We start from the raw sequence: 23687 nt of genomic DNA, 5'->3' as shown, positions 1-23687 counted from the left end.
TCTAACAATATTTTGCTCACCGGGTTTTCTAAATAATGCACATATACTACCTTTTGGTATTTCCTTTTTTTTGACATCTTCATATGACAATTTATTTGCATAAAATATTTTTTGTTCATCCCTCTTAACCTGCTAAATATCTAACTGACCACTAATTGAGGCTATCTGGGTGTTAATGGATTCGAGGGATGATGCCAATTGAGCCCTCATTGGATTGGTTTGTCTAAATTATTTCAACCGAGCAATGAGACTTTCTAATTCAATTTTGCCTCTCTCTATTTCATTAATTATATTTTCTTATGTGCTTGGTGGAGGTCTTGCAATTGGTTCGGGTTGTGGAATTTGTTGTTCTTCTTGAGGAGGGTTTTGGTTTTGAGGGTTTTGAGGCTCATGTGGATTTTTTGGTTGATTATGGATATTTCCTAATAAAAAATCAATTGAAATCCAAATAAATAAACAAATCTAAATGAAATTTGTAAAAACCCTACAAAACAATATAAAAAACCTACAAAAAAATATGAAAAACATATTAAACAATGCAAAGTTAAGTTAATATCACTTACGGTGTCGTTGTAGGTGTGCTTGTTGTCTTCGATTTCATTGGCGAGGAGGCATATTTGCAAATGAAGGTGAAAACTTGGGTTTTTGACCCGCGTACGTGCTGTTCACTGTGGGAATAGCAAAAAAATGAACATAAAAATGATGGGTTGCGGGTCTGCAGCCCATCATATATAACTTTTTGATAACGCAAATAGTGCGTGCACGCTATAGCGTGCACCCAAGCCATAGTGTGCACATGCTATTGAAATTAGGAAGAAAAAAAACAACCATGTCACCTTTTTGGCACCACAACTCGGTGCATATGCCCTATATGTGTATGTGTATGTGTATGTGTATGTGTATGTGTATGTGTATGTGTATGTGTATGTGTATGTGTATGTGTATATATGTATATGTATATGTATATGTATATATGTATATGTATATGCGTGTATATGTATATGTATATATATGTATATATATATATATATATATATATACATACATATATATATATATATATATATATATACATATATAAATTTTAATTCAATATGTAACTTTATAACTTTTACCTAATTATTTGTTTGAAATAAATGAGAACATTATGTACATTTATCACTATAGGCCATGTTTTTGTTGTTATTGCACCTAAAGATAATGAAGAAAGGACATATTATTATTTGTGTCATTATGTCTAGGCCAAAAAAAAATTGGATCACTCAGTTGCAAATGGTGAAGGTTTAGAGTACCATATAGGCACAGTGGTTGTAACTGATACATGGCTTATACAACATTCTATGAAGAACCCTAACTTGTGATTTTTCAAGGATTGGCAAACAGAGGGGAAGACTCTTCATTATTTGAACCTTGTTGTCATGTCAACTATCCACTTGATCAAATATGGAAGAAAACCACATAATAAGACTCTTTGAAAGGTTTGCAAGTTAGACCACAAGACAATACTTGAGACATTAAAATGTAGAGAAAATCTAGCTGGTTCTTTAGATTGAATATAATTACAAAAACATTTGATGTAACATTTATATTTCATCTATTCTCTCTCTCTTTGCTCTTTCCTCCTACTGCCTTTTAGAGCTAAGTTGTGCATAAAAATTAATATCATCAAGGTAAAGATATGAATATTATTGTCTACTTGAAATATTTGTTGACTTATATTAAATTAGATCCATTATTTTCTAGTTGAAATTTTTTTGTTGACTTTTCTTAAATTAGGTCCAATCTTACAATCAAGAAATTTTAGATTATTCAGTCTTCAATTTATATTTCACTTTTAACTACACATTTCTAGTCTATTACTTCCTCATCCCATCTCATTGACTTCTTGAACATTCTCAGGTACACTAGATGAAATTGACCCTGAGAATCACTAAATGCCATAGGGCAACAGTCTTTGATTAGGAAAACCTCAAAGCTCGTGTTAGGTATGGATACAATGTTAGGTGCTACAAGATCATGTTATCTACACCTACAATAACCCCTCTCCCTTTTTGAAAATTCAATTCCATTTTGATTTTGTGGCCCCATCTCAAGTGATACTAAAACTTGTAGTGTTGGCCAGTACAAAGTTGCTAACTAGTGAATCTCTCTAACCCTTCATCGTGAGATAAAACTATCTACTCTATTAGCTTTGAGTGCCTAGGTAAACCATAGTCCCAAGCTCCTTCTATTTGTTGATCGCTCAAATGTTCTTGGGCATGCCGAATGGAATTGACCCTAAGAGTCACTAAATGCCATAGGGTAGGGATCTTTGACAGGGCATATCTCGAAGCTCATGTGAGATATGGATGCATTGTTGCATTCTACATAATCATGTTGTCAACACCTACAATAACCTCTCTCTCTCTCTCTCTCTCTCTCTCTCTCTCTCTCTCTCTCTCTCTCTCTCTCTCTCTCTCTCTCTCTCTCTCTATGGAGATTCAATTCCATTTTATTTTGTGGCCCCATCTTGGGTGATGTTGAAACTTGTAGTGTTGGCCAATACAAAGTCACCAATTAGTGAGTCTCTCTAACCATTCATTGTGGGATCGAACTGACTACTCTATTAGCCTTGAGTGGCTAGGTAAACCCTAGTCCTAGGCTTGTTCTATCTCATTAATTGATTGAACATTCTCAAGCATGCTGAACAAAATTGATCTCGAGAGTCACTAAATGCCATAGGGAAGCAATCTTTGGAGGGGCATATCTTAGAGCTTGTATGAGTTATGGATGCAATGTCAAGTTTTACAAGATTATGTTGTTGACACCTACAATAACCTCTCTCTTTTTGGATATGCAATTCTATTTTGATTTTGCAGCACCATCTTGCATGACATTGAAACTTGTAGTGTTGGCCAATACAAAGTCGCCAACTAGTGAATCTCTCTAACCCTTCATCGTGGGATCAAACTATTTTCTCTGTTAGTTCTAAGTGGTTGGGTAAACCCTAGTCCCAATCTCCTTCAATCTTGTTTACCACTCGAGCATTCTCAAGAACGCTGAATGAAATTGACCTTGAGAGTCACTAAATGCCATAGGGTTGTGATCTTTGACATCTCATATCTTAGAGCTCATGTGAGGTATCAATGTAATGTTGGGTTCTACAAGATCGTATTGTTGACACCTACAATAACCTCTCTCTCTTTTTGGAGATTCGATTCCATTTTGATTTTGTGGACCCATCTTAGGTGATGTTGAAACTTGTAGTGTTGGCTAGTACAAAGTTACCAACTAGTGAATCTCTCTAACCATTCATCATGGGATCAAACCATCTACTCCACTAGCTTCAAATCACCAAGTAAAATCTTGTCTCAAGCTCATTACATCCTATTGATCACTCGAACATTCTTGGGCATGCCAAATGGAATTGACCTTGGGAGTCACTAAATGGCATAGGGTGATGATATTTTATGTCGCATATCTCAGAGATCGTACAAGGTATGGATGCAATGTTGGGGTCTAAAGGATCATGTTTTCAACACCTATAATAACCTCTCTCTCTTTTTGGAGATTTGATTCCATTTTGATTTTGGAGCCCCATCTCAAGTGATGCTAAAACTTGTTGTGTTGGTCAGTACAAAGTTGTCAATTGTTCAATCTCTCTAATCATTCATTGTGGGATCGACTATCTACTCTGTTAGCTCTAAGTGGTCAGATAAACCCTATTCCTAATCTTGTTCTATGTTATTAACAACTCAAGCATTTTCAGCCATGCTGAATAGAATCAATACTAAGAGTTGCTAAATGTCATAGGGCAGCAATTTTGGATGGGGCATATCTTAGAGCTTGTACAAGGTATGGATGAAATGTTAGGTTCTACAGGATCATGTTTTTGACACCTAAAATAACCTTTGTCTCTTTTTAGAGATTTGATTTCATTTTGATTTTTTGGCCCCATCTTGGGTGATGCTAAAACTTGTAATGTTGGCTAGTATGAAGTCACCAACTAGTAAATTTCTCTAACCGTTTGTCAAGGGATCAAACTATCCACTTCATTAGCTCTCAATGACTAGGTAAACCCTAATCCCAAGCTTGTTCCATCATATTGACCACTAGAACATTCTTGAGCAAGCCAGATGTAATTGATCCTAAGAGTTACTAAATGCCATAGGGCAGTGATCTTTGAAAAGGCATATTTCAGAGCTTGTGTGAGGTATGGATGAAATATTGGGTTCTACAGGATTGTATTTTCAACACCTACAATAACCTCTCTCTCTCTCTCTCTCTCTCTCTCTCTCTCTCTCTCTCTCTCTCTCTCTCTCTCTCTCTCTCTCTCTCTCTCTCTGGAGATCCAATTCTATTTTGATTACATGTGGCCCCATCCTGGGTGATGCTAAAACTTGTAGTGTTGGTCAGTACAAAGTTTCCAACTAGTGCATCTCTCTAACCATTCATTGTGGGATTGAACTATCTTCTCTATTAGCTCTGAGTAATTGAGTAAATACTATTCCCAATCTCATTCCATCCTGTTGACTCCTTGAACATTCTCAAGCATGCCAGTCAAAATTGACTCTAAGAGTCACTAAATGCCATAGGGCAATGATCTTTGACATGACATATCTCAGAGCTCATGCAAGGTATGAATGTAATGTTGAGTTCTACAGGATCATGTTTTTGACACCTACAATAACCTCTCTTTCTTTTTGGAGATTCAATTCCATTTTAACTTTGCAGCCCCATCTTGAGTGATGTTGAAACTTTTAGTATTGGCTAGTACAAAGTCACCTACTAGTGAATCTCTATAATAGTTTGTTATGGGATCAAACTCTCTACTTCATTAGCCCCAACTAGCTTGGTAAATCCTAGTCCCAAGATTGTTCTATCCCATTTATTGCTCAAACGTTCTTGGGAACTCTGAATGGAATTAACCCCGAGAGTCACTAAATTCCATAGGGTAGCGATATTTGATGAGGCATATATTGGAGATCACGCAAGCTATGGATGCAATTTTAGGTTCTATAGGATTGTGTTATTGACACCTAGAATAACCTCTCTCTCTTTTTAGATATTTGATTCTACTTTTATTTTGCAGCCTCATCTTAGGTGATGTTGAAATTTGTAGTGTTGGCTAGTACAAAGTTGCCAACTGGTGAATCTCTCCAACCCTTCATCATGGGATTGAACTATCTATTCTATTAGCTCTATGTGGCCTAGTAAACCCTAGTTGCATGTTGATTTTATCTTGTTGACTGCTTGAACATTCTCTGGTATGCTGGATAGAATTGACCCTTAGAGTCATTAAATGCCATAAGGAAGTGATCTTTGATGGGGCATATCTTGGAGCTTGTGCGAGGTATGGATACAATGTTAGGTTCTATAGAATTATGTTGTCGACACCTACAATAACCTCTCTTTTTTTGGAGATTCAATTTCATTTTGATTTTGTGGTCTCATCTCAGGTGATATGAGAACTTGTAGTGTTGGCCAATACAATGTTGCCAACTAGTGAATCTCTCTAACCCTTCATTGTGGGATTGAATTATCTACTCAATTAGCTCTAAGTGGCTGGGTAAACCCTATTCCCAAGCTTGTTCCATCTCATTGACCACTCAAATGTTCTCAGGCATGCTGAATGGAATTGAACCAAAGAGTCACTAAATGCCATAGGACAACAATCTTTGATGTGGTACATCTTAGAGATTATGTGAGGTATGGATGAAATTTTGGGTTCTATGAGATCACGTTGTTGATACCTACAATAACCTCTATCACTTTTGGAGATTTAATTTTGTTGTCCCATCTTGGGTGATGATGAAACTTGTAGCATTGGCGAGTACAAATTTGCCAAATGGTGAATCTCTCTAACCCTTTGTCATGGGTACAAGATGTCTACTCTATTAGCTTCAAGTGATCGAGTAAACTCTAGTTCGAATCTCTTCCCACCCCATTGATCACTCAAACATTTTTGGCCATGCCAGATAGAATTGACCCTAAGATTGTGTGTCAATTCTTAGAAGAATAAAAAAGACAGTGTAGTCAATGCATAGTGAATAATGACACACAAAAGATATACAAGAAAAGATGCAACATCTATAGCTATAGGAATCATAAGAAGAGCATATATAATGTGTTTCAATGAATGAAGCTCTCAAAGAGATGGATAAGAAAAAAATCTTGATATCAAATTACATAAATAAATTAAATTACTTTATTTAAAGTCTTCTCATATTGTGAAGATAAAGAATATATAAACTCTTGACATGTTTATAATGACACTAAGATTCAAGCTTAGACATTTACATAATGCAGCCAACTCAAGATTCAAATTTCAATGTTAATTGTATAATAGTAATAAGAATTCAAGTTTCACTATTTTCATTCCAAAAAAAACTCCAAATAGGTTAATCATAATAAACAGTATTCATAACTTGTACAATCTAATTACAAAATAGTATCACAACCTTATTCACATCTCAAAAGATTCTATCAAAGCTTATTATAATGATTCCTACCCTTATTTTGGATGCAAATTACATTGAAATGAAATACATGAAATACTTAAAATGTAAACAAAAAAAATAAGATATATACTATGATAATCAATAATGTTATACATGAACAAATTGACGCATCAAAATTGTAAGTCTAATAATGTCTTGCATCAAATATATGTCATACATCAAATATACAATATCATGTATACATCAAATTTATCTCGAATATGTCCACTAACACAAAATCTAACATATATGTCCACTAATACCTTTACATGTGTCCATCCCTATATCTTCTTCTTCCCATGAGAGGAAGGAAAAAAATCCCTATAGATCTTCGGTCATTGTGTGGAGGAAGATGATGGAGATGATGGGGCTTTCCTCACACACTAACTTGTCCTCTTATTTAAGCTCCTCTCTAATTGGAGCTACTACAAACAAAGTATAAATAAATCAATAATTATTATAAATTGAAATCAAATATATGTTGACACAAAATTAATTATTTTCTTACCTCCATCAAATAGTCACTCTGTACATCCACCTCAAAGGCTCGCAGAAAATCGAAAGTAACAAGGCTCTACAACAATTCAATCAAAATAATCACTCGATCATACTTATAAATACCAGTTAAAATTTCAATTCTAATTATTATAAATAATAATTAAAACCATGAAAACTCTTTCATACCTCAGTCAATGGCTCTAAACTAGCCATCACGATAGCAACTCCATGATCAATGGTCTAGCGAAGATGAGGAGGAGTCTCTAATGTCAACAATGACAAATCATATATTAAAATTTTCATATTCTTTATAGAATATAATATAATCAAATGAATTAAATTAACATGAACAAATGTACCTCTATGAAGCTCATATCATGCCTAGGCTTAGAGTCCCGTGTGAATGTTGATGGTCTAGTAGAGAACTAATGCATATGGACAAAAAAAAATTGTCAATCCTTTATATGATTACTTAATAGATATTTGTATTAATTGAAATTATTAGATTGATACATACTTTTCAACTCATCGATGAGACATAAAAAGGGGCTAGGGAATCTATACTAGGGCAATCAACATTCTTACCCTAAATTTTGAACAATGTTAAGATATGGTAATTTATTACTCATTCATTATACATTAAAAATGTGATCAAATTAGATTATTATAATTGTAATTTACTTGTGTGTCAATGCCAAATGTCTCACTCAGGGATTCATCAGTGACTAGCCCATCATTCACAATGTCTCCAACGTGACTACCAAACATGCATAAGGATCCACACGATGTGCACATGTGACCACGAAATAAAGAAGGGCCCTCCTCAACTAATGGACTAACACAATGAATGAGGGTGCCAAAGCATTAATAGTCCCTACAGTACCACTCTCTACATGTTCCTTAACAACTGAAGGAATAATGACATGTTCACCATCTAGCTTGACAATAGGCGCCCTAACTACATTAGGGTCACAATGTGCCCCCAACCTCTCAAATGATGACCCCCACCTCTACCCTAAGAATCTAACATGTCAAAATAATTGGAGATCTCTCTAAGAAAAAATTCATAATACAATTTCCTTAAGAAATATATTTGAACCTCATGATTATTACAAGGAGGGGCATGAAAGATTATCCACCATCTGTCCCAACATTTATTTCTAAAATCATGATAGATGCACCAGTGGATGGGGAACCTTTTAATTGTAGTTTTAACAATTTCCTCTTATGTTGGCTTTTTAAACAATGCACATATGTCATCTTTTCTTATGTCCTAGTTTACATATTCATAGGATAATTTGTTTGCATAATATCTTCTTTGTTGTTCTCTCTTAACATGCCAAATATCCAACTGACCACTAATAGAAGCTACCTAGCTCATAACGGACTCAAGAGAGGATGCCAATTATGCTTTCATAGTATTAGTTTTCCCACAAGCTTTTAACCTACCAATGATATCTTCTAATTGAGTTTTCCCTCTTTCTATTTCATTAATTATATCATCTTGGGTTTCAAGAGGAGGTCTTTCAATTGGTGGAGGTTGCGAAAGTTCTTGCTCTTCCTCACGAGGGTTTTCATTTTGATCTTGTGGAGGATTTTCATTTTGATTTTGTGGAGGATTTTGTTGATCAGGTTGGGGATTTGGTGGTTGATTATTCATATTTCCTGATAAGAAACCAATTGCATTTTTAAAAACTAAACAAACTTGAAGAATTTAAAAAAAAACAAAACAAAACAATGCTAAAACATACAAAATAATGAAAAAACAAGGTTAGAAGACATAATTGATGAACCCGATCTTGATCTTTAGCTACAAGGAGTCATTTTTAGGAGGAGAGCGAGCAAGTCTTTCACCTTCTACAAAATGGGTGTGCATTGTTGGAGGTAGAGAAGGAAACCAACAAAAGAAATGGGAGAAAATGATATGGGTTGCGGGTTTGCAGGCATTTTATCACATTTCACATAGTGCATATGTACTATAGCGTGCACGCACTATGTGAATCCACATACTATGTGCATGCTCTTTGGCTCCACAAGCCTAAGGCTTATGGACCCTAGGCCATAGTACACATGTGCACTATAGGAAATTTTTTAAAAATAATAAGGTGTCATGGTTTTGGCACCACAACTTGGTGCATTCACCCTACCAACACCACAAAACCAACAAACTAAAATATGCACACTAAAAAATCAAAACAAAATGTACATAGGTAGGAAGATCCCACCTTAAGAAGAAAAGGGAAGATGACTCACACATGACTATTAACTGGCAAGGAGAAGTATGAGCCCTTCCTTTTAGAAGGTTGTATGTGACCGAAATGGCCCAAGACCAATTCTCTTTACATACTTCCTTAGTGTTGAATGTCAAACTCATAGTGTGCAACAAGTTGGGGACAAAATAGTCTTTCCCAAAGAGCCAAGACTCATCGTAGACTTATTATTTCTCCTAGATCCTTTTCATATCATTTCTCACATAATTGCCAACTTATAGTTAAAACAAAATATGCCTAGAAATCTCTTCAAGAAAGATTAAAAAATCTTCGCAATTGATGTTAGCAAGATCATCAATTTTCATGCAACTTTTAGCATTATGACAGATTTCAACAAAGGAAGACATCACATTTGGCATGAGATTTTCTTTTACAAGAATACTTACTTTGTCCCTAGTAGAAGAAAATCATCATTACACATGTCTAACATTCCACCCATCTTGTCATTTTAAAAACATCATAATGTTCAACCTCATCTTTGTAATCTAGATTTGTTATATCGGGGCTACCCTCTTTGATAGCTAATAGGAATTGACACATGATTTCTTCCTCATTGAAGAGAGTGTTTTCTCATATGACTAACCTCTCTTGGCACTATGGTATCTCATTTGCATGGTTTTCTTCCTATTCTACCTCATGGTTCTAATTATGAACTAGATTTTCAGAAATAGATAATTCTGCATTGAATCCATATGTTATCTTGTTGTCATCACGAGTAGAGGAACATGATATTATTTTGTTATCAAAATGAGAAGATATTTTAGTTGGTTGATAGCATATTTTAAAATGTAAAGAATTTGTCTCATTTATATTTTCAATGAAACCAAAAATCTTACACTATGGCTGCATACTAATATGAAAATCTACATCATCATTAGATCAAGATGACATTCTATACATCTAGAACTAAGAGATTCCACTTTTGGGGTGAAGGAAGGTTGCAACACAATCTTGCTATTCAAAATTTTAAGTTCTTCAACATCACTGTGATCCTTCTTGTTCGACGATTGTTCTTTCACATCATGTTTTTCTTTTGATGAAGATGATGTCGTAAAAAGATTTCAACAATCTCACTTTCTATCTCACATCTTCTATAATTTATCTAATTGGATTGTTTCTAAATGGTGGAATAAAGATAAAAACATCGATGATATCTTCACTTCTTGCTAGAATCCAATCTTTTATAACTTTCGGATATGCAAGAAATGCCTCTCAACTTTTGTCTTCAATAGAATCGCCAACATCCATCCTTGGGGAGGCACCTTCATATTTCTAAGAAAAGAAAATGTTGGATTCTTCAATTTCTTTCCCCAATAAAGTTGCCAAAAAATCTCTTGGTAAACAAATTTGTCTTTTGAAAAGTGATTGGAAGAATTGACTTAAATCTCCCAAAATGAAGAACAAAGCTCACCAACAATTGGAAAGGCTTTCATTAGATTGATAGCTTTCCTCTTAATTAAAAGGTACAACTCCCTCTTAGAATATATTCAATGAATGAAACAACTAATATGTCTTTAACCTGAAGACTCTAAGGTGTACTAACAAACCCAATGAATTTCTATAGACACGTCTATTTTACACCATAAACATTATAATCATTTAGATATGAATATCCTCAAGCCTAGTCACATATATATTTGCATAAAATCTTAAAAAGATAAAAAATCAAGACTTGCGAGACTTTCCTTTTTACCTTTTAACAAAATAAAAAGGAGGGAAATTATGAATGACATGAAATCTGATAAAAATGACAGAGGGTTTATGGGAGAGTAAAAGTTAGGACTAAGCATTATATTATTTTCCAAACTAGCATTGGGTATAGGACTTCGACAAAATGGTTAATGATTGAGATTGGTGAACTGCCCAAATAACGATTGAAGTTGAAATACTGAAAAAGGCATTCAAGGATGAGTGGGGAGATATCCAGGTACCCAGTGGTTATGGGGCAACATATATGCACATGTTCTTGGTGTTTTTCTATTAAGTGCATTATATTATGAGGATTAGTTCACCTTGTACTAAAATTACAACAAAATTTGTTTTTTTTATGGTTGGGTTCAGCAATAAATTGCTGATTTTTTTAATGTCAAATAAGGTTTGAGTTAAATTCTGATTTCTTAATAGTGGACTCTTAATTTAATTCTTATTAAAGAGCTATACATAGTTTTAAAACTAATATATAAATATAAATATTTTTTTATAAATAAGATTGTAAATTATTGTACATAAAAATTGTATGTTGAGATTTAAAAATAAATGTATTTAATTTTATGAGTGAAGAATGCTTGTTTTCATTGAAATTTTAGGTTCTATAAGTATATGTTTTAGAAATGTCACTTCTTTGTTTATATTCCACACAAGACTTATCTATCCTAAGTGAAGTTCATAGATTTAGATATTTTAATGTTTGTGAACTTATCCTTGTGTGAGTTTAATTTTTGTCCATATAAATTTTGTTAAGCAATTTATTTTAATCATTTATTATTCATATTAATAGTTTTTATAAATTTATTTATAATATATGATAAGTAAATGATATATCTCAAGAGGGAGAGAGATTAATGATTCTACATTTAATTCCATTTATTTTTAAATTTCTAAATACTATTGATTTCAACAATCAAACAACCAATAGCAATTTTACATTCAATTTGCACCAAAAAAAAAGATAAATATTTATTTTATATTTTAGATCAAAATCAAAGTTTAACTATTAAACTCTACAATATTGAAAATGACCTATACAGAATAAAGTGAACACAACACTTAAGATATTTAGACAACTCCTTAGAAATTGAATATTTAGAAGTTTGACATATATATTGTTGTCACAGAAATTTCAAGTTGCATATCAATACAAATGGCTATTCCATTTTATTCTCATTATAAGAGAGCTACATATACATTGGACTTGCATTAAAATCGAGTATATTATCTATCCACGTGCTTATTATTATTATTATTTAATTACAAAAAGAAAGATTTGATTTTTGATTGAGACTTCACTTATTAACTAGTACTGAATAGAAAACTACAATTTCGTTCGATTAATTGAAAAAAATTAGATGTAAGATTTCTCACTGTAGTTCATCTTTTCCATGGAATCGGAATCTTTTACTTGAAGTCGCCATGGAAAAGCTTGAAAAAACTCGCGCATAAATAATTTCTGTGTACACGACAAACTACCCCGGGCCGCCGCCATCCAGCTCTCATTGTTAAATAAATAATTATATTTTAAACAAACAACAACATTGGAATTGTTAGTAGTTAACGCAAATATTTGAAACGCATATCCCTTCACAACACGTTTAAATAAAAATAGAGTTTGCGTGTTTCTTCTGGCCTTTCCTATTTCTTATTAGCTGTCGCACTCCCCAAGGTAGAAAATTGAAATATTCACCACATAAACGGAATCCGTAGCAAAATCAAATCCAAACTCTATGGTCTTCTTCCGCACGCAGCCATACGGAGTCCACTGAATGAATCATAACAAGAATGCATGATGAGGCACCTGAAGATTTAGTAAATATGGATTCTGATCTGTGGCAAGATCTTCCCAAACATGTCCTAGAAATGGTATTGCTTTTCTTACCCTTGGCAAGCGCTATGCAGTTCAAAAGCGTGTGCAAAGAATGGAGGCAATGTTTAGCCTCAAATAGTTATTACACGAGAAGATCCGCAGTCGAACAGGGGAATACGTGGCTCCTCCTCTGCACGTCTGGGATGTTTTCATGCGCCTTCGACTTTTCACTAAAACGGTGGCACAAGATTCGGAATCCTCCTTTCCACAGACAGAGTATCGTTAGCGCTAGCGGGAATTTGGTTTGTCTGGGGAATTTAGTGGCAGATTGCAGGGCGTTGAGCATTTGTGATCCCGTCAGAAAGTTAGTGAAAAATCTGCTGCCCATGAATAAGATTCGGTTCATACACAAAGTGAGCTTGAATCTTGTCAAAGAGGGGACGTACAAGATCATGGTAGTGGGAGAGGAGGACCGCGCTGTGAACAATTTTGGAGGATTGCTGACAGAATTATATGATTCCAAGACTCAAATTTGGAGAATGTCAGGGGAAACAATGGCTGAAGCCAAATTTGGGGTGGATGCAGGGGTCTGGGTAAACAATCTATTTTATTGCATTGTAGAGATGCCTTGTGGCGTTGTTACTTTCGATGAGAAGAGATGTGTGGGAAGAGTTGGAAGCAGAAATGCCTGTAAGTTGTAATGACGTGTCCTCGCCTTGCCTTGTGGGATGCAGAGGAGTTTTGTTAATGGTAATTATGAGGAAGAGGAGAGAGAGTGGTAAATACAGTAAAGTCGAGATATGGCAACTCGTGAAAAAGAAGAGCGAATCAAAGAAAGAAGAGGGGTTACATAAATGGGTGTTATTGGAAGAAATGGGTGAAGATATGGAAGTAGAATTAATGGCTTCTTGTGAGTACAATATGAGGCAGAGATAGATATGTTGTGGGGTGGGTGAGTGCGTGTGCATAATTGTTGGACAAATTAAACGTTGAAGAGCTAGCAGGTTGTCCTTGAGCCCCACACCCATCTACTCTGTTTGTGCGTTCCATGAACGGCTGGCATTTATTTTTGGTAGGTAAGATTTTGAATTTGGACTTTGAGGGGGAAAATATGACAAAAATGAATGTTTTGAGATTGATTATTCAGAGTATGTGTGATCAAGCAGATCAGAGAGAAGTTGCAGAGCAGAGCACAGAAAGAAGAAGGAAAAAAGTTTGTGCCCACAGTTGCACATGTTTCCCCTGTTCACTATGTAAATTTGTCAATATTGGATTTGACTTGTTGAAGCAGTGATTGCTCCAGGCACCATTGTATGCAGCCATTAGTGTTGCAAGTTTAAAGTTTATTGAAGTTTGAAGTTTTACCAGTTTAGGGTTATTTTAGAGTTTTCTGGTTGAAGCTGAATGCTCCCAGATTTTGTAATAGTTTAAATCTCAGTTGAATAGTAAAGCAAACAGGAATACTTGAATCCATTGCTTTTCTTTTGTCCATTGCATTTGACAAGTTTTGTTTGGAGGCTTAAAGTTTTGGCTCTCTAGTTTTAATGGTGAAAGCATTGACATTGGAATTTCCTAAGTTATAATTTTTTCAATTTGAAACAGAACACTCGGCATCCTCTTCTATTGTTAATATTTTCTAAGTTATAAATTTTAGTTGGAACCGAGCTCACTTGGCATCCATTGGTGCCGAGCATTTCCATTGTTGTTGAGCATTTTCTTTTGTGTACTGAGCTCACTCGGCACTTGTTCCCTGTCACTCAACACCTTCAAGTGTCGAGAAAATTGCCACTCGGCACCTTCATGTGCCGAGAAAAATTGGCACTCGGCAATAGTTTGTGCCGAGAAAAATTTTAAGTTTAGGGTTGTGAGTTTTTTGAAGTTGATTTGTATTCCTCACATGGTATCAGAGCTTTGAGGCCCCACATCCACAGTGAGTTAGGGCATTTGTTTTCTTGGGATATTTGACATGGTAGTAGATATAGGAAAAATATGGCAGTAGCCACCACCCTTCAATGGACAAAATTATGATACATGGGCAAAGAAGATGAAAACCATTATGGTTGCAAATGATTTATGTGAGTTTTTAATTAATGGGTTCAATGATCTGACAAACCCAACATAGTATGCTGCACTCACCAATAATCAAAAGACTTAGTTGAAGGAGTCAAGGAGGAAGGATGCTAAGACATTAAGTTTGATTGAAGCAATAATGATAGAGACAATATTCCCTGAGATTTTAGCAAAAAATTATGCAAAAGAAGCATGGGATATCCTTGAGACAAACTTCAAGGGGACTGATAAAGTTTGTACTGTAAAGCTACAGAACATAATGAGGGAGTTTGCGAACCTTCAGATGAAGGAAAATGAATCAGTTGCAGACTTTAGTTCAAGGACCTCCAATGTGATTAACCAATTGAAGTCAAATGGAGAAGACTATCAAGAGTAGAGGATAGTGGAAATGATATGGAGAAGTTTACCTCATAAATATGACAATTTGGTCATGACCATAGAAGAGGCAAAAGACCTCACTGTTTTGACAATGGATGAGTTAATGGGTACACTTCAAACCCATGAGCATATGATCAATAGACTTGTATCTTCTTCTTCCCAAGAGCAAGCATTCAAGGCTCAATCAAATCCAAAAGGAAGGGGGAGAGGAAAAAATGGCTTAGGTAGAAACTCTAGAGGCAGAGGCTGAGGTAATAGAGGACAAAGGAATGCTGCAGTAGAAAGCTCAAGAAGAGCAGATGGAGCAAGTAGCTCACAAAATACCTCAAGAGGAGGTAAGAAAAACTACAATTCAAATAGGAGTAATGTAGAATGCTACTACTGTTATAAATATGGGCATTATGCAAATGAATGCTGGAAGAAGCAAAATGATCAGTCAGGAAAAGCAAATGTGGCTGATGTGAACATGGGAAGTGGAAACAATGACATTGCTTTCATTATGTGTAATGTTGGTGAAGAAGGAAGCCCCGAGGTTTGGTACCTTGATAGTGGATGTAGCAACCACATGAGTGGTAATGAAACATTGTTTTCATTCATTCACAAGAGTTTCAAATCAGAAATTAAGATGGGTAACAATGGAACCCTACCAATTGTTGGCAAAGAATCTATTATGGTCCGCACCAAGAAAGGTAAGAAGAAGGAAATACAAAATGTGTATTTTGCCCCTGGTATGAAGCACAATTTGATGAGCATTGGTCAGCTCATTCAAAATGGATACAAAGTGTTGATGGAGAACAACAGGTGTGCCATTCAAGAAAAGGATGGGAGTAAGAACTTACTTGCAATAGTTTAAATGACAAAGAACATAATGTTTCGTTTGAGGATAGAGACATGTTTATCATCTCAAGTTGGTGTTGCACCTCCCACACAATCAACTCTAAGGAGTGTGATTGAAGACCCCTCACGGCTATGGCACCTTAGGTATGGCCATCTTGGCTATGCTGGTTTAAATTTGTTATCAAATAAAAGAATGGTAGATGGTTTGCCATGTATAAGAAATTCATGTGACAAGTGTGAGGCTTGTATTTTGGGTAAGCAACATAGGCTTCTCTTTAATTCAAAAAATTATAGGAGGGCTAGATATCCATTAGAATTAGTGCATACTGACCTAGTCGGTCCTATGCAAGTTACTTCCATTGGGGGGAGTACTTATTTTATGACATTTATAGATGATTTCAGTCGTAGGACATGGGTGTATTTCTTAAAGAACAAATCTGAAGCATTTGATAAATTTGTAGAATTTAAAGCCTAGGCTGAAAGAGAATGTGGACATTATATCAAGGTCCTAAGATCAGATAGAGGAGGGGAGTATACATCCAATTCTTTTGTAAATTTTTGCAAGAAACATGGCATAAAGAAAGAGCTCACAGCTAGCTATACACCACAATAGAATGGAGTGGCTGAAAGAAACAACATGACTATTGTTGAAATGGTAAGGAGCGTGATGAAAGAGAAAGGTCTCCCTACTGAATTTTAGGGAGAGGCTGTGGAAACAACAGTTTACCTAATCAATAAGTGTCCTACAAAGGCAGTCCGTGACATAATTTCAATGGAAACATGGTCATGAAGAAGATGGACAGTTGGACATCTAAAGGTGTTTGGATGTATTGCATATGCACATGTGCCTAAAGAGAAAAGGCAAAAATTGGATGACAAAGGTGTGAAATGTATTTTCACAGGGTCCAACCCAGAATCTAAGGCATACAGATTGTATGATCCATTGAACAACAAGATGATTCTCTCAAGAGATGTGGAATTTTTTGAAAATCAGTCTTGGTATGGCCCAACTGATGAGTCATCGAGCACTTCAAGTAAAGTGTCAATTATGAGTGAAAAAGATATTGATGAACATCAAGAAGAATGAGCAAATAGAAGAAAAGGAAAACAGGTTCAATCATTGTCGAGCTCCTCTAGGCATGACCGAGTGTCAGTGTCGAGTACGAGTGAAGACCGAGCTAGTTGGCAATGCAGCAACAGTGAAGATTCTAATCCCACACTCTCCTCCTTATTACCAAGAAAGACTAAGAGTCTTAGGGAGTTATACCAAGATGAAAGGTATGAAGATTATGATGAGAGTGTTAATTTTGCATTATTTTCTCATAGTGATCCAATATATTTTGAAGAAGCAATCAAAGAGAAGAAATGGTGTAAAGCCATGGATGAGGAGATAGATGCTATAGAAATGAATGAGACATGGGAGCTAACTGAATTTCCTCCCAAGAAGTAAGTGATTGGAGTGAAATGGGTCTATAAGACCAAATGCAATGCTGAAAGAAAAATTGATAGGCATAAGGTAAGGCTGGTAGTCAAAGGTTACACACAATAGTATGGAAGAGATTATGATGAGACATATGCCCCGGTTGAAAGAATGGAAACCATGCATGCTGTCATAGCAATTGCAGCTCAACAAAAATGGAAGGTATTCCAAATAGATGTGAAATCCGTCTTCCTAAATGGTGTATTGAAAGAAGAAGTATATGTGGAGCAGCCACCTGGTTATGAAGTTGTAGGTGAAGAGAACAAAGTATATAGATTGAAGAGAGCTCTTTATGGGCTCAAGCAAGCTCCAAGGGCATGGTATAGTAGGATTAACTCATATTTGATGAGCAATGGCTTTGGCAAAAGCAATGGTGAGCCCACTCTTTACATCAAGGTAGCAGATGGTAATGTATTGATTGTTGTCTTGTATGTAGATGACTTAATTTTTACTAGAAATGATAAAGCTCTAATTGGTGAGTTTAAAGAGGCCATGAAAAATGAATTTGAAATGATAGATCTAAGTCTCTTGAAATATTTTCTAAGCATAGAAGTAAAAAAAATGCATGATGGCATCTTTATCTCTCAAGAAAAATATGCAGGGTAGATCTTGGAGAGATTTAAATTGCAGAACAGTAATCTAGCCCCCACACCAATAGCAATAGGTTTAAAGTTGAGCAAGGAAGACTCTAGCAAGAGAGTGGATCCAATATTATACAAGAGTATGGTTGGAAGTTTAATGTATTTGACTACGACTCGGCCAGACCTAATGCATGTAGTTAGTCTGATTTCTAAATTTATGGAAACACCAAATGATTTCCATTGGCAAGCAGGAAAGAGGATCCTAAGGTATGTGAAAGGTACCAAGGAATTTGGAATTTTGTATACTACATCAAATGAATTCAAGTTGGTAGGTTATACTAATAGTGATTGGGCTAGAAGTTTAGGTGATAGGAAGAGCACTTCCGGATACATATTTCATATGAGATTGGGTGCAATTTCATAGGCATCCAAGAAGCAACCTATTGTTGCTCAATCTACAGTGAAGGCTGAATACATAGCAGCAAATGCAACAACATGTCAAGCAATTTGGCTAAGGAGGATCTTGATAGATTTGAATGAAAGGAAAGAGGATGGAACCACAATTTATTGTGAAAACATCTCATCAATTGCATTGTCTAAGAATCCAGTCTTCCATGGGAGAAGTAAGCATATAGAGATTAGATATCACTTCATCAGAGAGTTGGTGGAGAATGGGGATATCAAAATGAAATTTTGCAAGTCTGAGCAGTAGCTAGCAGACATTTTCACAAAGCCATTAGGCATTGGAACTTTTGTACACCTAAGAGAGTGTCTTGGTGTAGCTGATTTGGATCAGCAATGATCTTTGTTTGTGGGTCTCAAGACAAAGCCCCACGCCCATCTACCCTGTCTGTGCATTCCATGAACGACTAGCATTTATTTTTGGTAGGTGAGATTTTGAATTTGGATGTTAAGGGGGAAAATATGACAAAAAGGAATGTTTTGAGATTGATTATTCAGAGAGTGTGTGATCAAGTAGATCAAAGAAAAGTTGCAAAGCAGAGCAGAGAAGGAAGAAGGAAAGAAGTTTGTGCTTGCAGTTGCACATGTTTCCCTTGTTCACTCTGTAAGTTTGTCAATGTTGGATTCAACCTATTGAAGCAGTGATTGCTCTAGGTGCCATTATATGCAACCATTAGTGTTGCAAGTTTAAAGTTTATTGAAGTTTGAAGTTTTACCAATTTAGGATTATTTTAGGGTTTTATGGTTGAAGCCGAATGCTCCTAAATTTTGTAATAGTTTAAATCTCAGTTGAATAGTAAAGAAAATAGGCATACTTGAATCTATTGCTCTTCCTTTATTCATTGTATTTGACAAGTTTTTTTTGGAAGCTTAAAGTTTTGGCTATCTGGTTTTAGTGGTGAAAGCATTGATGTTGGAATTTCCTAAGTTATAATTTTTTTAGTTTGAAATAGAACACTCGACATCCTCTTCTGTTGTTAATATTTTCTAAGTTATAAATTTTAGTTGGAGCAGAGCTCACTCAGCATCCATTGGCACTGAGCATTTCCATTGTTGCTAAGCATTTTCTTTTTTGTGCTGAGCTCACTCGGCACCTTCAAGTGCCGAGCAAATTGCCACTCGACACCTTCATGTGCCGAGCAAAACTGGCACTCGGCAATAGTTTGTACCGAGAAATTTTTTAGGTTTAGTGTTGTGATTTTTTTGAAGTTGATTTATATTCCTCACAATAATAAGTCATCTTAGTCTGAGAGTACTGGCGTTTAACACGGTAACAAAAAGGTGGGAATGAGTAGCCAAAGATCCCACTTTCCCATAAGGTTGCGCTTCCCATCTATACGTGTTTCCTCTTCACCCCATTTCGCACTGTCAATTGTGATCACAAGCTTATATATTAGTTATATATCTACGTTTGTAGAGTAGAAAGTAGCTGGTTGACTATACAGAAAATTCTTGACATTGTATAAATCTGACTCATTTTCTTCTAGCTCTATTCTTTTATCTGATTTATATGACCTGTAATTTTTTGTCATTTTGTTATTCCAATTATTCACATCAAAATGTGCATATATTAGCATTATATTCATTTGCTCTCATATATTCGTGGATAACCTTCTATCATTTCCAAGTTTCTTCTATTTTAAATCATGGATAAATTAACCTTGGATAGTGCAGTCATATGTAAGCTCCTAATTGTAGTAGAAGCTTTTACAAAGTCATAATTAGTTGATAGAAAATCTCATAGGTTAGGTGCTCATTTGAACTACACCTTAGTAGTAGATACACACAATGAAAAAGAACATGATAGATTAGGTGAAGAAGTGAGCTTTGCCTAAAATTGTGGTTAATATTGTAGACACCTAAATTTGATTACACTGCTTTGGTAATTTAATTTAGCCATCTCTAAAGGCATCGTTAATTAAATTCTTATTTAATTAATCCTTTGCCATCCCTAGCTGATTAATTTAATTAATCATCTATAGTCCTAATTGATAAATCAAATAACCTATTATTTATCAATTAAACCCTATTCTTCTATCTAATTCCAAAAATCTCCATTTATTAAATAAATCTATTTGATAAATAAAATCCTCAAATCCAAAAACCCCTAACTTATCCCTAATCCTTCATTTAGCCTAATCCACCCCATCCACCCATACTAACGAAGCTTAGCGACTAACTCACCCACCCTCATTAATGCCATCCACTTGCACATCTCTAACATCCCTAATCTAATCCTAAACCCAAGCCTAATCCACCCCTTAATGTTGTCACATTCCATAAGCAAATTTAAGACTTTCCTAAACCAAACCAAAGTCTCCCCTCAAGAATCCCAACCACCAAGTCATGAGTGCTCTTACAAAATATAAAAGACTCTTACAAGCCCACTCATGACTCTTACATCCATCTTCCACACTCTTCCCTCTTCCACACTCATTCCTCTTACATACTCAACCCCACTCATCATGCCTTTAACCAACCCTTTACCCTACCCTCTCACACTCATCCTTCTTGTGACAAGTGTCACCTTCCCATTGGTGCTAAACAAGCACAAATCATGTGCTCTCCTTTGAGTGCATCTTAGCCCTCCTTAAGCCTTCATCTCTCCTTGCATCTTAGCGCTCCATCCCTCAAGCCCTTAGCCTATAAATTGAATCCCCTCCCAAGCCATTTCAATAAAAATCCTTGAGCTAAAGTTACCATGCCCTTTTGAGAGCCAAAATTCATACCCATACCCTTATAATGCCAAATTGAGAGCTCACAAAGCTACCAATTTGCTATTACCCATCTCCACCATTGAAGCAACTTTGAGCATCTTGAGCATACATCCACATTAAAGGACGCATCTACAAAATCAAGAAAGCAATGAAGTGCTTCATCTTTTGAGGTTTGCATCTCTTGTTTGTTTTCTTTGTCTAAGCATATATGTGAACTTAATTTTAGTTTGTGAATGCTTTCTTTAATGTTAATGTTTCTTGCACACTAAGATCTAGTTCTACATTTTGGCATGCCTGGTGGGACTCCACTATGGGTCATTCCTTAATCTTTTTCAATCCATATTTTGTGCTTACAAACTAACCATCTAATGTTTGTTGAGATTTGAGTGGGTGCAAGGTGCTTTTTCTTGTTTTTGCTGGTTGAAGGACGCACTAGAGAGAAAGACATACCCTTTTAAAATCCAAAAATAACCAAGAAAACAAAATTTTTTTTGGAAAAAACTCGCGTCCATCGTTTCACTTTGCGTAGTGTCGTCTCTGTTGATTGGCGTCTCCACCTGTTGTCTTCGTAGACTAGTATCTATGCCTGTCATCTCCGCAGAACGTCGTCTACAAAAGTTCAACTGTCGTCTCCGCCAATTCAAGCTGTCGTCTGCGAATTTCAGCGTCTCTGCCTATTTGCTGGTAGTTTGTGCCAAAACCTGAACTGCCATTTGCAAATTTTGGCGTCTGTGCAGATCAACGTCTATGAGTTTCAGCATCTCCGCCTAGCTTCTGTCGTCTGTGCTGCCTCCAGAGCTAGAACTGTCATCTTCGCCGTTGCTAGCAGAAAAACTGTCATCTTCACTGCCGCAATCCGTCAACTGTCGTCTCTGACGCTTCCAGTTGCCTTCTTCATCAAACTGTCGTCTGCGAGTTTTGACGTCTCCACAGATCAACGTCTCTGAATTTTGGCATCTTCACCTGATGAAATGTCATCTTTTCCTATTTATGTTACATTTCTATTTTAGCATATAAGTTCCTACACTTTTTATTATTATTATTATTTTTAAAAAGAGTATAAATCAAAATTTGACTTTTAGTGATTCTATAGGATTTAGACCATTCTAAGCATTTTTACGCGTAGGATAAACAACAAAAAAAGTTTAAAAAAAAATTCCCATACTTAAGCTTTCATTTTGGAAGATTTTGGGTGACTAACCAAATTGCGTTTTTTTGTCTCATTGCAGGTTGGAGCACATATGAAACCACTAACCATGTTTCTTGTAGGTTCTCATGTTGCTAAAAAATGAACTTGAATGTTTAATCATTTTTCGTTGAATGCATGTTGCTAAAATGAACTTAAATGTTTAATCATTTGTCTTTGAATGCATGTTGCTAAAATGAACTTGAATGGTTAAACACATTTTTCATTGAATATATGTTGTTCAAAACACACTCTTGAATGCCATGGATTAAAATCAATTTTCCTTGGAATGCATGCTTAAAACAAACAACTCAATCTTGAATGCAAAGATCAATTAACCATTGCAATATCTCACACTTCAATTTTTGGTGCATTAAAAAGAACAAACAAATCTCTCTTTTGCATGCAATTTAGGCAAAGTTTGATTTTTGGATAATTAAGAAACTTTGTTAAGTTAAATACAAATTTGCAAAAATCAATTTGAGTAGTTCCTTGGACTCACCTCTTTTCTAATCACCCATCAATTCAACCATTGGTTGCAATCTCAACGCCATTTATGAGGATGGGTCTACTTGAAAAAGGTGTTAAATGTTTCACAATCTAACTAACTCACTTGGTCTTTGAAAGTTTGCTTTAACTTTATCAAAATTCTTAAATGACCAAAACTCTAGATTAAATCAATCACACTTCAAGTTTGGGCACTAAAATTGAACAACAATTGACGTGAAGAGGCTTCGGGCACGTGCTTGAAATCGAATCTCACACACTTTTTTTTTGGGATTAAAACAAACTCACACTCAATCTTGAATGCCTTAAAGAAAATTAATCAATACTTGACGTGGAGGGCCTCCGGGCGCATGAGTTTTCTTTTGTTGACCCTAACTCTTCTTCTTGTTTGCATTCTTCGATCGATTTACTTTTGTTGGTGCTTCAAGTTGGAATTGAGCATTGTCTCTTAAACATGAGTGCTTGCAAAGTCTAGATTAGGACACATAAGAGTCAGTTGGTAAAAGAACAAGCATGTTTTTTAGCCCAAGGACATCCAAGTCTTCTCTCCCCTTGTTGCCTTTCGAGGCCATCTTGGGTGCATAAGATTAGGATCCAAAACCTTGTTTCTTTTTAGGAGGCTTGCTTGGGAATTTCATCACCTTTTGGACAACCTCAACTCTAGCATTCCGGTGGAGTATAAGAACCGGGAGGTGAATCGAA

The 23687-nt window shown here is 35.6% G+C and overlaps 1 protein-coding gene across 1 annotated transcript; it reads left to right on the top strand.

The window, feature by feature from the left end:
• Positions 1-12691: 12691 nt before the first annotated feature.
• Positions 12692-14240, top strand: LOC149577971 (F-box only protein 6-like). The gene has a single exon (XM_089795130.1). The coding sequence runs from the start codon at positions 12743-12745 to the stop codon at positions 13466-13468; it is 726 nt and encodes a 241-aa protein (XP_089651256.1). The 5' UTR covers positions 12692-12742; the 3' UTR covers positions 13469-14240.
• Positions 14241-23687: the final 9447 nt, after the last annotated feature.

This window comes from Cupressus sempervirens, chromosome 1 (assembly GCF_028749045.1).
Source record: "Cupressus sempervirens isolate cs-2001-9-10 chromosome 1, ASM2874904v1, whole genome shotgun sequence".
In the NCBI taxonomy this organism is placed as follows: Eukaryota; Viridiplantae; Streptophyta; class Pinopsida; order Cupressales; family Cupressaceae; genus Cupressus; species Cupressus sempervirens.
The sequence above is the reverse complement of the archived record's forward strand: the minus strand, read 5'-3'. Positions and strand labels throughout refer to the sequence as shown.